General features: G+C 35.1%; 1 protein-coding gene across 5 annotated transcripts in view; it reads right to left on the bottom strand.

Moving 5' to 3' along the window:
* The window catches only part of ITGAV (integrin subunit alpha V), a 91,364-nt gene that overhangs the window by 49,446 nt on the left and 24,681 nt on the right, over positions 1-17,237 (bottom strand). For 2 of the 5 annotated variants that reach the window (XM_055289951.2, XM_055289953.1), the window contains exons 3-5: positions 9,427-9,518; positions 6,288-6,402; positions 652-713 (exon numbers count right to left, since the gene is read on the bottom strand). In XM_055289951.2, the coding sequence (XP_055145926.1) occupies positions 652-713; positions 6,288-6,402; positions 9,427-9,518 (269 nt within the window). Of the gene's footprint in view, positions 1-651; positions 714-6,287; positions 6,403-9,426; positions 9,519-17,237 lie in introns of those variants that run through there. The other 3 variants (XM_055289952.2, XM_055289954.2, XM_063645625.1) reach the window with 3 other exon arrangements.

Here is a 17,237-nt window from a genome sequence, read left to right as displayed (position 1 = left end):
AACACACAAAAGAAAAGTAAATAAAGAAAAGTACTTCAGAAAATTTACCTTTGAACATTTAAATGGAAGTCTTATTTTCAAAAAATAGATTAAAAATATCAATTCTGAAGAGAATATTAATTTAGTGTAAAGTATACACAGAGCCCTGCCTATGAGATTTCTTACAATTATTACACATTACATAAGTGAAGTCAGCTTCACTCAGTGCCTATAGGCACATAATATATGGCAAACATACATGTTTCCCAGCTTTTATGTAACTCTAATTTTGTAATAAAGCTCTCATTGATCGCTTTTGTAAGAAAAACAACTTTAATTAAAAATAGAAAACTTTAATATGCTATAAATTCATATAACTGGAAATTTTAATATTAAGTCATAATAGTTACCTATCATTTACTGAGGAGATTGTCTACTTTCCTCCATTCCCAGAGTGATGGGGGATGTCTCCCTATTTCAAATAAGCAATGTTTACTAGGGAGGGAATAATATAAGACAAAGAATGTCAAAATGAATGGATCGTTTTATTAACTGTTTTCATTAAAGAGGTAACAGCTATAAAGGAGCTGAGGTATTGACCAGTTTATTTTTAACCACAGTTTAGTCAATAAGGTAGATGTGAATCTCATTCAGTCTTAAATGAGAACTTACTTTAGTAAAATCAATGCTGAATCCTCCTTGACAAAATCCCTGTCCATCAGCATCAATATCTTCTAAAATAAAAAGATTGGAAATATACACAAACCCAAAAACAAACAACACAAAACAAAACATGAGAAAACCTGATATCACTAGAATCATAAGATAATGTACCAATTTCTGAGAGTGGTCATTCACTCGAGCACTTAGTTATTACCACATTCCAAGAGAGTATGCATGTTTATCAGCACCATTTACTCAGATATGGAAACAAAGATTAAATACCTGAACCAGTCACCAGAGAACAAAGAAACCAACTAAAATGATAAATTTTAAACCCTTTTGTTAACCACAATCCACAAAAAGATTATAATCTATATCACAACCCAACACACATTGTGTATATAAAACATAGAGATACAACTTAAAATCTTATGAAACAATATTTGTATTATTATATAGAATACACTCTGACATTTTCTATTTTATTTCATTATTTTTTTTTTTTAGAAAAACTATAGTGGTTGTGACCCACTACACTGATTTCGTAAAACACTAACAAGTTTTGATCTGCAAGTTAAAAATTCCATTCTGAAATTCCTCTTTCTTCCTATTACCCTAAGATTGCTAGGTCTTCGCTGAGACCTTTGTTATTATGAATAGCAGCAAACAGATACATACATTTTATAGCCAACAACAGAGATTAATAACATAGCTCAGAATTTCAGGAAATGGACTGACCAGAACTTAATGCTCTTCAAAAAGTAAAATATAAAGCAATCCTCACACATTTAGTATGGAGATCTAATTAAAGTAACCATCTTTAAATGACACTTTCAAGTATTTTCCAACCATAGCAGGCTCAATAGTTTTGCTGTTTTGTAGTTGTTCCCTTTTTAGTCGTTCTCATAGAAAGGGATTAATTCTGAACAATTAGCCAATTAATTCAAATTAATTTTAATCATGAGCAATACAGTACCTGGAGCACATGTAAGGATGAATCTGAACACTTCCCCCTTATTTTACTTTGAGGATAACAGAGAACAATGGAAAACACTACCCTTCAGTTATCAAAGACTTATTGTGGCCAATGTTACAAATACATTAAAGTTGTACTGTTACTTTGTTTGCCACCCAAATACAGGAACCAAAAATATCTGTTTTCAGTCATAAGGACACACTTCTAAGAACTTCTGCCAAATAATCCCATCGGAAATTTTGAACCCATTTTTAAAGCCTGGAAACTGCCCAAAGATTACACACAATATCTAAATTTTTAAAAAGTTTTTTTTTTTTTTTGAAAGAAAATAGCCTCAAGAGTATAATGCTAAACCAATGTAAATTTTTCTAACCAAGAGGGAGTGGGAAAATGTGGGGCTGGGGATTCCAGCGTCCAGTGAATCAGACTAAGGAATTCTGCTCTAACCTCAAGTTAGATCAAGTCAGCTATTTATTTCCTTTATTCAAGTTGCATCTGGGGAACTGTTTCAAGCTATTTATAAAGACATCCTTTTTTTGATTATCATACTGTACAATTATCTGCTTTATTTGGTTTCCCAGAGTATCCAGCTAAAAAGCATGACTGTCTCTTAAAATTTTCTTAACAGGTATATATTGAACTAAGTGCTTTTGCCAATTTAAAGACTTCATGTTGAATATAAACTATTTTGACGCAGGCTCTGGTACTTATTCCTGCAGATGGTTATTACTTCTCCCATTTGTTAAGTCTGGTAATTATATTACAAATAGTAATATTATTGATTCTGACAGTAAGATCAGCTAGGGTTTATTAAGCCTTTACTCTGAGTCAGGTATTGTGCTAAAGCATTTTACATGATATTATCTTTTTAAGTCTTTATACCAATCCTATAAGAGATACTATTATTACTCAATAATTTGTACAGATAGGGAAACTGATGCCTAGGGAAATTAGGTAACTTGACCATGGCCAACTAGCTAGTAAATAAGAGAGTAGGACCTGAACCCAGGTGTGTCTATACTACTACACTGTACTGTTTCAAATCAATAATATCTTTATCATTCCCTGAGTAATGACAAAAGGAAAGGAAAAGCCAACTAGAAATCATTACTGAGAAAAATCTACGTTCAAATAATATTAGCATCAGAAAGCAGACATAAGGAACAAAATATTCAGTCTGAGCATGGAGTTGAAAGGGTATTCGCATCATATGATTCGTGGCTAGGCAATTTAGAACAGAAGAACATCTGGTCTACTGCATAATGTCATTTGTCATTACTCAGGAAATGATAAGTATATTGTTGACTTGAGATAGTGCAGTGTAGTGGTGTAGACATGCGTGGGGTCAGGTCTATACTCTCTTATTTACTAGCTGGTTGGCCACGGTCAAGTTACTTAATTTCCCTAAGTAATTTTGCTTTTTTGTTTTTTGAGGTTGTTTTTTATGCTTTTCTCCTAAGATTTGAGGTTTTATCATGCAGTTATGAAAAGCTGAAAGCAAATGTAATCAGTAAAAAGGTAAGTTAGTGACAGACAGTGAAGTTCCTTGTCCAGGGTGTCCACATAAGTCAGGTTAAAAACAGAACCAACCAACTAACCAAACTAACTAACCACCAAAAAAAAAAAAAAACCCAAAAGCAAACAATCAAATAAATAAAACAACCCACAAGACAAGCAAAGTTATTAAAAAGTTAGCAGTGTAGTCCTACAAAACTGACATCACCTCATAAAACCAATTATTGGTTTGCATAATTTATTGAAGTATGAAACAGATAAAAAACACTAAATTTATACCTCTGAAGTTTTTTGTGTGAATTGGTGTTTTACCAATGATGAAACAAAGGCCCAGAGTGGTTAGGTGAATTACCCACAGCTATAGGTGGATTGTCAGCAGAAAGTCAGAATATAACCCAGGTTCTCAGACTTCCACTCCTGAGTCTTCTTCTCTGAACAAGATGCCCCTCACAATTTAGGCCTATTATAGGTGGCTTAATATTTCAAAGGTTGAATCAAAAAGCATGTACAATAATCAAGGGTTACTGAAAGTGCCATGCCTATTAGAAACAAAGGCATGCACTTTGCTTTTTTGTTTTTTGAGATTGTTCTTTAAGCTTTTCCTAAGATTTGAGGTTTTATTATTTAGATCAGGGTTCAGCAAACTTTTTCTGTAAAAAGCTGAACAGTAAATATTGTAGGCTCAGGAGCCACATAGTGTGGCAACTCAACTCTCACAACTGTACTAGATCATCGTAGATAACACATCAACAAATGGGTGTGGCTGTATTCCAATAAAACTTTATTCACAAAAAGAGGCCCACAAGCCACAGTTCATTGACCTCATTTGGATGTTAAATACCTTAGAAAATATGGCTTTAGGCCGGGCGCAGTGGCTCACGCTGGTAATCCCAGCACTTTGGGAGGCCGAGGCGGGCGGATCACGAGGTCAGGAGATCGAGACCACGGTGAAACCCCGTCTCTACTAAAAAATACAAAAAATTAGCTGGGCGTGGTGGCGGGCGCCTGTAGTCCCAGCTACTCGGAGAGGCTGAGGCAGGAGAATGGCGTGAACCCGGGAGGCGGAGCTTACAGTGAGCCGAGATTGAGCCACTGCACTCCAGCCTGGGCGACAGAGCGAGACTCTGTCTCAAAAAAAAAAAAGAAAATATGGCTTTAAATGACTTTATAATTTCTGTGCCTAAACCAAATAAAAGCATTCTGTGAACAAGGGAATCATCGTTAGAATGTATGTTTTCAGGAGAGTTCCATGTATTCTTACATATCAGGAATTATCTAAACCTAGGTCATGAAAGCAGGAGGTATTCTTTGTAGAAAAGCTGTGCTTAATACAGAAGCAACTGAAATGGAAAACATTTTCTATTGTGAATAATGTAGAGGAAAGGTTCTTTTGGAATAGACGAACTTCGGTTTAAATCCTCATTTGACCATTTAGAACATCAACACTGACTTATTCTATATGTACCCTGAAAACAGTGAAAGTAGGTCATAGCAGCTACTTCTCTACACGTACTTGATGCTCCAGAGTGGGTGGCTTGCTCCTTTTGCTTACTCCTGCTCTTTGCACCTCTTTCTGCCTAGAATATCCCCACTCTCAACCCCATGAGATGTGGAAATAAAATTGCTTCAACTATGTGAATCTCAGTTCCCACATGCATCAAATGAAAATAAGAGTGTATTGTGTGTGTGTGTACATCATAGAAGTAATAAGTAACAAACTTGGCATACAAGGGTTAACTCATTCTTCATAGCTATAAAATTATCTTCTCAAATAGGAACATTTTTGCAATATAGAAATTAAAAATACAAATTTAATCTTCAGATTCTCTACATACCACTGAAGATGACAGTACCATAACCAAAACGCCAACATAAAGATGGCAGTACAGATGGCATCCAAGCACTGAGGATAAAGCCTCAATTTCCCTCATCCTGTGCAGTGTATGTTTTCTAACTTGATTTTTTCTCTTTCCTAACACACAATACAGATCTGAGTAGGTATCACTCTTTTAATGCTAACTTCCCACTTATAACGGGTAGGATCAAAGTGTTGGGCTAAGAAAACAAGTGTTTATTGAAATAATCTACAGTTTCCCATAGGTTCAACTACTTAGAATTTGGAGGACAGAACAGTTCCTTTGGCCTGGTGTCACATGTCACCTAACATGGACAAAACAAATGTAGGAGTAAGAGTCTTACGTGTTGTGCTTTTGTAACTAATTTTCTCTAATAAACTATGTGGTGACCAGTGGAACACAAAAAATAATGGCCTAAGGGCTCTAGGCATAAACACTATACTGCATTTCAGTAATCTATTTTTATGCTTCTGGTACAAGGAAGATCTAAAGCAGTAGCCAATTCAACAAAGGGTAGCAGGGCACAAAAGGACTGGAATCTCCAAAGAGAAGTGGATGTAGAGATTTTGGAAAAGGATAATCAAAATTATAATTGTTTGAAGTCATCTTTAGCCATGATATTAATTCCTTTTGAAATTTCAAGTAATATTAGCAAAGAGCATAAAATCCTCTGGATCACCAAAAAGGGGTGGGCTTGGTAGCAGGTTAACAAAGAAACTGATTAAGAGCAGGAAAATTCCAAGTCAAGACTCCTAAGTTCAATGTTCATCTTCCTGTATAAACTTTGGCTCCTTAAGACATAATATTCTTTATTTTCAACATCATTATTAATATAAAGCAGGGGTTCTCAAACTTTGGTATCTATCAGAATTGCCTTGTAGAGTCTGTTAAAAGTGCAGGTACCCAGGCCTGACCTAGACCTACTGAATCAGAATCTTTAGCTGTGGGGTCTACATCTTCTCTGTTAGAGAAGTTCAACTGAGCATCTTTTGACTATTAGTCATCAAAAATACAGGTTCTTAAAATCAGGTAGTAATTATTATTATACTAACGAAGGAAGATGAAAATGAGTTCTTAGAAAAAGTAAACCTGTTTACTTCACATTTGTAATATCTTTACATTAGTAGGATTGTTTTCATTTTGTTATCATCATAATATATCTATCTTAATTCTAATCTTTCAATCTCTCTCTCTCTCTCTCTCACACACACACACACACACACACACACACACACATTTTTAACAAACTAGGCTTCCCACCCCTCTTCTTAAAAGCTGGTACAATATCCTATACATACGTGATCTACATGGAGCATACTCAACAGTCTTTGTTCCATCTTGAAGAAAGCATGTTCCAACAGGCTCTCGCTCCTGTTTCATCTCAGTCCTCCAATGGTACAATGGGGCACAGGCCTAAAATCAAAGGTTTAGTCCATGACATAAAGACTTTCTAAAAATTTAGTGTTTCAGATGCTCTATACTACTTCAAAATATAATACCACTTTTTCTTTTTTGCGATGGGGTCTCAGTCTGTTGCCCAGGCTGGAGTGCAGTGACGTGATCATGGCTCACAGCAGCCTTGAACTCCTGAGCTCAAGTAATTGGCCTTACCCTCTTGAGTAGCTGGGACCACATACGCATGCCACCATGCCTGGCTAATTTTTAAAAATTTTTTTTGTGGAAACGGGGTCTCACTATGTTTCCCAGGCTGGTCTCTAAATGAACTCAAGCAATCCTCCTGCCTCAGCCTCCCAAAGTGCTAGTTGTGAGCCACCATATCTACCACACCTGGCCAACTTTCAAAGCATTCATAGAAATTAATCAAACCTATCCTATACCTTAAATTTCTTATCATAGTGGTAAATATATTAAATGAAGTCTTTTTCTCACATTATTCTGAAGGCCATATTTGTAGTCCAATTTTTTTTTTCAAAATAGTTAGCAAAATTGTTATTTCAGGTAGTATATTTCTTGATGTAATATGCTATGCTAAAGGTAGAGACCAAATTAGCTTTTGAACTAAGTAACACTCATGCATATGGAATATACCCCCTAAATTATACAGCAAATAGTTTATTAAGAGAGTAAAATAATGTGCAGTACTTATTTTATTTACTTTCCAAATCAACTGTGACCTTTTTGTTTTCAGCATTCTAGACTGTAATACCACACAGAGCAGTAGAGTAATGAATGCTTTAACAACATAGTAATCTACCAAATGTGTAACAATTCATTTAGTGAAAAAGGTTTAATTGATTTTCTATAATACTTTTTGAAGCGAAGTGCTAACATAAGCACTGCAGAACATCAATACTGACTTATTGTATATGTACCCTGAAAACAGTGAAAGTAGGTCATAGCAGCTACTTTTCTACTCGTACTTGTTGCTCCAGAGTGGGTGGCTTGCTCCTTTTGCTTACTCCTGCTTCTTTGCACCTCTTTCCGCCTAGAACATCCCCACTCTTAACCCCATCCTTCACCTCCAATTGCTGAAATGTGGCACATCCTTTAAAGTCTGCTGAAACTTCACCTCCTAAGCAAATCCTTCCCTATGCAGCATAATTAGATGAAAAAATAAAGGCAATAATAAATACTATGTAAATAATTAAAAGAGCGGGGGCGGTCTCTGAAATCTGAGTGACAGCTAAAATCTGAATGACAAAGGGATAGCCAAGTAGAAATCATAAAGACAACTAATACAAGCAGAGGGAACACAAACACTAAGGTACTAACTGAAATGATTTGGAATGTGGAAGAAATAAAGACAAGCCTGGCTTTAGTATGTGAAACGGAGTGAGAGGAGGCCAAAGACACAGCCAGTGACTTGTTTTTGGGGATGTTTTTAAGACAGTATGAGCTTGTCATACTCATTCAGAGAGTGATAGAAAGCCACTTGACTGTTTTAATCAAGAAGGTAAAATGCTCTGGTTCACTCTGGTCCTTCCTGCAGTTAGGGTAAGAGAAGCAGCAGCAGGATGAGAAAAGCCATTGCAATGGTCCAAGGGGGTGATGATGGTGGCTTGTTGCAGGGTAGAAATAGCGGACATGTAGATCTACTGATAAATGTGAGATATATTTTTGAGGTAGATTGTGAATGCTCACTAGTGAACAGGGCGGAAAGCCAGGCCTCCTAATAAATTGGGAAATATATATATAATAATAGTTATTTGTTTTTCTTCTTTGATGGAAGGAAATAAGAGTCCTATTTTGGCCATGTTCATTTGGAAGCCAAATAGGTAGTCTGGAAATATGCCTTTAAGGATCCAGGGAGACTTAAAAGCTAGAGGTATAGATTTGGGGATTATACATACAGCCATGGGATAGGCTAGGAACCTCTAGGTAAAAGTTGTAGTCAGAGGAAGCAAAGAAAGCTAAATAGAGATCAAGGACACTCCAATATTTGGAAACTGAATGCAAGAGGAGCCATTAAAGGAGACTACAAAAGAGCACCCAGTAAGATAGGAGAAAAACCAGGAAAACACAGTTCACAGAAACCAAGAGAAGAAAAATTTAGTTTAAAAAAAAAAGGGATGTTGACCATTCTGAATAATGCTGAGAGTGCAAGAAAGATAAAAATAAATACCAGCAGAGAAAACAAAACATAATGGTATGTATGTATGCACATACGTATAAATGCTAGTGGATTTCAGTGACCTGAAAGTCAATGATGACATAGGAAAGGGAATGTGAAGTAAAGAACTATGATGTTACCATAGAAAACATTTCAGAAAGTATTTGAGAAGAGGAGCAGAGAAATGGACAGTGGCATAGGGGGAGACGAGGTGAAGGAAGGTTGTTATTTTTTTTTCTTTGTTCTGTATTCCACTTCAACATCATGTTGTATTTTCAAAGAGAGGAAGTGGCTGGGCTCGGTGGCTCACCTGAGGTCAGGAGTTAGAGACCAGCCTGGCCAACATGGCGAAACCCTGTCTCTACTAAAAATACAAAAATTAGCCAGGCGTGGTGGCAGGTGCCTGTAATCACAGCTACTCGGGAGGCTGCAGCAGGAGAATTGCTTGACCCTGGGAGGCAGAGGTTGCAGTGAGCCGAGATCACACCACTGCACTCCAGCCTGGGCAACAGAGCAAGACTCCATCTCAGAGAAAAAAAAAGAGAGAGGAAGTACTAAAGCATTTGTTAACCAAAGTCACACTATTCCTATACTTGCCTAGGTGGAAATAAATGGATAGGAACTATCAAGCGGGGCAGGTAAAACAAAGTAGGAATGAGGGTGAAAAAATGTGAAAGCCTGTTCAAGAAGGGCTAGAGAGATGGCCTCCTTGGACAGAGTAGCCTTTGATCAGAGCTATCTTATGTTGTTATACCCTGCACCCTTGAGCATACTGAATTTTACTATCAGCCTGAAAATATAAAACCTTCTGCATCTCCACATAAACTGACTAAACTCACCCGTGAGTAAATATCCAGAAGACTTACCAAAATTTTATCCTGTTTCGACCTCACAGATGCTCCAAACCACTGGTGGGACTTAAATTCCAATGGATCATCCTTGGCATAATCTCTGTTGCCTAAAAGAATATTGTGAGTGGTAAGACACAAAATATACTATTCTTAATATAAGTTTATTTTTATCCAGCTAGGTTGAGAAATAGTACACCTTTGATTAATCAAATACTCCACTGGTTATTTTTCTCATATACAGTTTATATACCTTACAGACTTTCAACTAATCAGAAACATAGAATACATGATGACCCAGAAGTGTCTCAGTGTTATTATTGGCCCCATTAATTATCATAATACACATGATTGAAAAAGCAATTGTAAATAAAGTTTTCCAGTTGCTCAACTGTTAGATAATTAACTATTAAACAAATGCGTATGATCACCTATTCCCAGAAGATCTTTCTGTGGGGCATAAAGATAATTATGAAAATTAAATGCTACGAAACACCTTTGTGTAAAATGCTCTAAAAGACAAGACTGAGACGTGTGCCTACGACATAACAATGCAAGAATTAGAATCCAGGAAACTTGATTTGGTTGGTAGAAAAAAGAATTCAATATGGCACACTACAATCAAACATTTATTTTTATCACTTCAGCCCTCACTATTGAGAAAATTATTTCTGTACACTAAAATTCCAGTGTCAAAAACAAAATGATGCATTGGGATAGACCAAACATCACTATATTCTTACCAATACAAGTATACTTGCCTACAGGACACCCGGGATAGAGTCCTCAAAAATGTCAGTATCATGAAAGACAGAACAGGAAACGCTTCTAGATTAAAAGAGACCACTAAGACATGGCAACCGAATGCAAGATGTGATCTTTGATTGAATTTTATGTCCAAATAATTTTTTTTCAAAGTTACAAAAGACTTTATTGGGATAAATGTGGAAATTTGAAATGTAAACTAGAGTAAATAACAGTAATAATGTTTAATTCAGCAATAATTACATTGTTACTATTAATATTACATTATTCATAATAATGATTCATTTCTAATATGTGATGACTATATTGTACTTACATAAGAAAATGTCCTAGTTTTTAGGAGATACATGCTTAAGTATTTAGGGATAAGTGTAACAATGTCTGCAACAATGGGTGAAGCTAGGTGAACAGTGTATTGTTCATTGTTCATTGTATTACTGAAATTCAAATTTTCTATAGGTTTGAAAATTTTCAAAATAATTTTTAAGACATAGCAATCAATAAGTACAAAATATATGTACAAGACCAATGGTACCTTCTCGCCTTTTTAACACTTTATTGTATTTACTCTAATTATAGAAGTCTTACTCATTACAAAACAAACCAAAAATAAAACAAAGCCATAAAGATAGATCTAAATACCACAACCCCACCATAAAGAAGTGACCTCTGTTAACACATTAGTATCTATCCTAAAGACTTGTTTCATGAATACATGCATGTTTTATATGTAAAATAGATATTAAGTCAATATTTAAGATAACATTAAAATTATCATTTTATAAATATATATACCTTTTTCCCCTTAACATGCCACTTATAAAGGCAGACCTATAGTATCATTTTCATTGTTGTGTAGTATCCCATTATACAGCCATAGAATACTTTATTTAATCGATCCCCCACATCTCCCTCAATTTCAAATTTAGAAATCTTTCTATTTTTGGAGGGAAGTAGTGTGATCACAGCTCACTGCAGCCTCAACCTCCTACGCTCAAGGGATCCTCCCACTTCAGCCTCCAGAGTAGCTGGGTCTACAGATGCATGCCACCATGCCTGGCTAATTTTTGTATTTTCTGTAGAAACAGGGTTTCATCATGTTGTCCAGGTTAGTCTTGACCTCCTGAGCTCAAGGGATCAACCTGCCTCAGCTTCCCAAAGTGCTGAGATTACAAGTGTGAGCCACCATGCCTGGCTGATATACTTATTTTTATGTGAAAGAGTTCTCTTATCCTTCATCCCCAGTCTCTGAAACAAGTCATGCTTATTCCCACCTGCAGGCATTTGTGTCCAAGGTCCTCTTGCCAGGAAACTTTATTCCCTCCACTCTGGGTTCAAATCCTAACTGAAATTTGTCTATTCATGATGCTAACCCATGATGAAATGGTAGTCTGCTTCTTTATGGAAACATTTCTCTAACACAAAAGATAATCACAGGAACAAGCAATTATGGTGGAAAATAGTACAGGCACCAGTAAAGAGTTATAGGAAAGTAAGGGCACAGTACAAGTGAGGAAATGTTTTCTGGGCCAAAAGAAAATCTTGTGCAAAGAGGCAGAAGAGTGGGTAGTCTTGAATATTTTAAGAGAATTGTGAGTTGTTCACTGCTTTTTTAGGAGAATTGTGAGTTGTTCACTAGAGAGAATGGTCAGGAAGGGAGTGGTTATCAAGAGCCTTTTTTTCTTTTTCTTTTTTTTTTTGAGATGGAGTCTCGCTCTGTCACCCAGGCTGGAGTATAGCAGCGCAATCTCAGCTCACTGCAACCTCCACCTCCCAGGTTCAAGTGATTCTCCTGCCTCAGCCTCCCAAGTAGCCGGGATTACAGGCACACGCCACCATGCCCAGCTAATTTTTTGTACTTTCAGTAGAGACAGGGTTTCACCATGTCGGCCAGGCTAGTCTTGAACTCGTGACCTCAGCTGATCTGCCCACCTCAGCCTCCCAAAGTGCTGGGATTACAGGCATGAGCCACCCTGCCCAGCCAAGAGCCTTTTTTTCTTAATTGATATATAATAATTTTACATATTCATGGGGTACATAGTGATGTTTCAATGCATATAATGTATACTTATCAGGTCAGGGTAATAGGCATGTTCATCATCTTGAACATTTAGCACTTTTTTGTGTTGGGAACATTCGATTCCTTCCTTCTACCTATTTGAAATTAGATAATACATTATTTTTAACTATAATAATTCTAGTGGTAGAAAACACTAGAACTTACTCCTCCTATCTAGCTGTAATTTTGTGTCTTTAAACAAATCTCTATTTTCCCATTCGCCCTACCTTTCCCAGCCTCTATTATCTTCTACGTTTTACTTCTATGACATCAACTTTTTCTTAGCTTCCACCTATGAGTGAAAACATGCAGTGTTTAATTTTCTGTTCCTGGCTTATTTCACTTAACATAATATCCTCCGGTTCCATCCATGTTGCCATAAATGACAGGACTTCATTCTTTTTATGGCTGAACACACACACGCACACACATCACATTTTTCCACTGTGTATATATATTCCTGAACACAGACAGGAATATATATACACACTATATATATATATAAAATATATATTATAATGTATATAATGTATACACACACTCATACATATATACACACACACACACACACACCATGTTTTCTTTATCCATTCATCTGTTGTTAGACACCTGAACTGATTCCATATCTTGGCGATTGTGAATAGTGTTCCAACAAATATGGGGACACAGATGTCTCTTTGATATACTGATTTCCTTTCCTTTGGATAAATGCCTAGTAGTGGGATTGCCAGATCATATGGTAGTTCCATTTGTAGTTTTAGAATAACCTCCGTACTGTACTCCATAGTAGCTGTATTAATTTACATTCTCACTTTGGTCAAGAGCTTTTATGCCATGCTAAGAATGGGCTTTATGGGATTTTTGAGTTGCCTTCTACGCTAAGCGTTTTTTTCTCAATTATTACATTCCTGAAAAGTGAAATTTCTTCTTCATTAAACGTTATCCAATCTCTCCCTACCACTTCGAAAATTTACCTCCATGAATGTTTTTCTTAACAAACGTTACTTCTCTTTAAATTTGTATATGGTGGCACAAGATGCTGCTGGGCACTGTCAAGCAGCATAGGCTTGCAAAGCTACCATGTTCTGTTTCCTATTTCTTTAAAAAAGTATGAAAAACATCCCTTGCCATAACACTTATGGATATCTGTCTTTGTGGACATCAGGGTTAGCTTAAGCTAGAAAATTCATGCAAAACAGTACGAATTTGACATATCTTTTTGGAAACCAAAGTAGTCCAGTATAACTGGATATAATGCATTGGCATACACTGGCACCCAAAACTTAGTCAATGGTCTTCAAAAAGAATAACATCATCCAGTGCTTTCAATGCCTTCAGCTGCAACAGAGTTACAACCTCATGTTACCATCTTTTTAAGAAGTTTGCTCATTAGGAAGTTTTTCTTTACTAGTCAAAATTGTTTTTTTGAAGACCAAGTCTTAAAATCCTTGATTCAACATTACATAGAAGTTTCACCCAGAGGAAGTGTAAATAGAGTGGGTGAAGAGAACGCAAAGGAAAGCCTGCTCTCCAGACAAACTGACAAATTCATTCATGACCTGGCTGAAACTGGCAGCTATCCTGAGGCACATGAGTGAAGTAAATATTTTGAATCACAGCCCTGAAGTCAGCATTTAGGATGATGTTGGACCTCCTCAGATAGCCTGGACTATGCTGACACACTTGAAAAGGAAACAGGACACAGGCAACCACAGAAACTCAAGGGCTGGAAGAAATGCTTTCTCCGGCAACAGCCAAGAATAGAAAGATTTCTGTCCATAATCACAAAACCCATTGGAAGATTAGCTCTGTTCACCCAGAAAAATAAAAAAGAAAAAAAAAGAGTATCTCACACAATAAAATAATTTTATTTAATTATCTAAATAAAGTATTTAATAACTTAAATATTATTTTATTTAATAATCTTTAAATCTCTCTAATAAAGTTGAGAAGAAATTGCTCTGTATTATATAAATTAACATAAGGCTCTATGCTACCACTTTCAAAAATACAGAGGAAAACTTTGCTAGAGAAACTTGAAGTTAATAAGCAAGTAAATCACTAGAGACTTGAAAATTTCATGTTTATTTTGCCAGGTTTTGAAACTTGTCATTTGCATTTTATCAAACTCCCACGACTGCACGCTTGAGGACAGAAGCAAATGAGAAAAACGGATTGTCGTAGCTTTCGACCCTATTCCTTATTAGCAGCCAACTCTTTTCCCTGATGTTTCCAAAGCCATTGTCAACACATTTGGCACTCAACTTGCTGGACAATTATGGGCAGTGCTGATTTTTAAGACACAATTACCTTCTTACCCTAAGCAAAATGTTTTGTTTCTTCTTTTCACGCCAAAAGAATATCCCTTGGAACAAGATTATGTCACCTTTTGTGAAAAGGCCAAAGTGAACAAGAATGCTAAAGCATTAGAAAAGCAAGAGAGTAAACTTCCATTTTGAAGCTAAATGTGGTTTTAGTCACTTGGTTCCTATGTATCACTATGACTTGTATGAATAATGAAATAATTCAGGTCCCTAACTTACTTTTTGCTAAAAAAAAAACAAACAAAAAAAAAAAAAGAAAAAAAGTCTATTAAAACAATACCACCCTGCATTCATAGACAATTCACAGACTTTCTTAAGTAGCTTTTTACTTCAAACATCACTTGTTTAGTTGTACTTCCTATAATAAATTTGCTTGAAAAAAATACCCAATAAAGCATGCTTATTTATTAGGTAAAAATGGACAGGTTAGTGGAAGAAATCTCTGAGATTATCCATTAATTTATTTAAATAAATCATAAATCACGGGTACCTCCTATATCTATATGCTAGTAATACAGCATTAAACGAGACAGATAAGTCCTTGCTTTTCAAGGAGAAAAGTAATATATAATTATATAAATTATTTTCAGAGAGCAATAAATACCATAACGGACATTTGAGAGAAAATGATTTGGAGGTCAGACAACTACTGTTATCTTGCATTTATTTGTAACCCAATGCTATTTTGAAATAAGGTATATCATTGACTCAGAGCTGCAAATATTCAGATATTAGCATGCCTAAAATCTGAATGTGTACAACAGTCAACAGTGATATATTTATAATGGTGACACTTTTAGTATTTTTAGTAGTACATAAATAGTACATTTTAACATCAAAGGCACCTTTACATTCACAGTCAACTGATTTTTGACAAAGATGCCAAGCAAATTCAGTGGCAAAGAAACAGTCTTTTCAACAAATGACGCTGGGACAACTAGATACCCATATGCAAAAAAAATAATTTGGAACCATACCTCAAACCGTACCAGAAAATTAACTCAAAATAGATCACAGACATTTTTAAATGTAAGAGCTAAAACTATAAAACTCTTAAAAGAAAACAAGGAAGTAAATCTTCATGAACTTAGGTTAGGCAATGATTTAAAAAACCAAAAGCATAATGATAAAAGAGTAGATATATTAGCCAATTAAAATTAAAAACTTTTGTGCTTCGAAAACACCATTTAAAAAGTGGAAAGACAACCCTCAAAATTGGGGAAATTACTTGCTTATCAAATACTGGATTAAAAACTTGTATCCTAAATAATATGGAAAAAAAAAAAAAAAACTCATACAACTCAGTAAGACAAACAACCAAATTAAAAATGAGCAAAGAATTTGAATAGATGTTTCTCCAAAGAAGAAATAACAGCCAGTCAGCACAAGAAAAGATGTTCAACATTACTCATCATCAGGTAAATGCAAATCAAAACCACAATAAAATATGGCTTCACACTCATTAGGATGGTTATTATAATATAAAAAAGACAGAATATGAGTGTCCATAAGGATACGGAGACACTGAAACCCTCATACATTACTAATAGAAATGTAAAATGGTACAGCCACTTTTGAAAATAGTTTGACAGTTTTTAAAAAAGGTAAATATAGATTACCATATGACACAGCAATTCCACTCCTAGACATCTATGCAAGAGAAAGGAAAACATATGTCCACACAAAGATTTGCACATGAATGTTCACAGTAACATTATTCATAATAGCCAAGAAGCAGAAAACACTCAAATGTGCATCTACTGGTATAAACAAAATGTTTATTCTTTCAGTTGAATATTGTTAGGCAATAAAAATGGAATGTAGCACTGATACATGCTACAATATGAATGACTATGTATCATATAATTCCGTTTATATAAAATATCCAAAACCAAAAATACGTAGACACAGAAAGTAAATTAATAGCTGCTTAGGGCTGGAGGTACAAACGGGGAGAGACTGATGTTGGACACATTTCTTTTTAGGGTAATGGAGATGCTCTGGAATTAGACTATAGTAATAACTATAAAACTCTATAAATATAGTAAAAATTCATTGAATTATACACTTAAAACAGGTCAATGTTATGGTAAATTATATCTCAATAAAGCTGTTTTTAAAAAGGACAAATTTTTCAGGAGAAAAAGTAGCTGTAGCATTGAACAGAAATGTGTATATATATATATATATATATATATAACGACTTTTTCAAAATTAATTAAAAATAGATGTGTCAGAAGAGTAATAGACCAAGAATAAAAATGAATAATATAATAGATCGAGAATGAAAATGGATAATAGAAAACAAAATTTTAAAACCCAGAAAGAGCTAATAAGTGTATGAAAAAAGACTCAAGCTTACCAGAAATGGCAGAAATGTAAATTAAAACAAGATATATGTTTCACCTGTCAGGCAAAGGAAGATAGTATCAAATTTTGTTCAAAGATTGCTTGTGTCAGTATTCTCCTATTTGGCAAATATGTATCAGAAATCCTAAAACACACATTCCTATGACTTCTAAATTTAATTTTTAAAAATTAACTAAAAAAACTTTTTGTAATATGAACTAAGTCTAATAAGCATGTCAAACAGAATGTCCAACAGAATAGGACACAGAGTAAATTATAACTTTATGTATTTTGTATATTTATACACAGACACACACACACACAGAATATAC

This window comes from Symphalangus syndactylus, chromosome 8 (assembly GCF_028878055.3).
Source record: "Symphalangus syndactylus isolate Jambi chromosome 8, NHGRI_mSymSyn1-v2.1_pri, whole genome shotgun sequence".
In the NCBI taxonomy this organism is placed as follows: Eukaryota; Metazoa; Chordata; class Mammalia; order Primates; family Hylobatidae; genus Symphalangus; species Symphalangus syndactylus.
The sequence above is the reverse complement of the archived record's forward strand: the minus strand, read 5'-3'. Positions and strand labels throughout refer to the sequence as shown.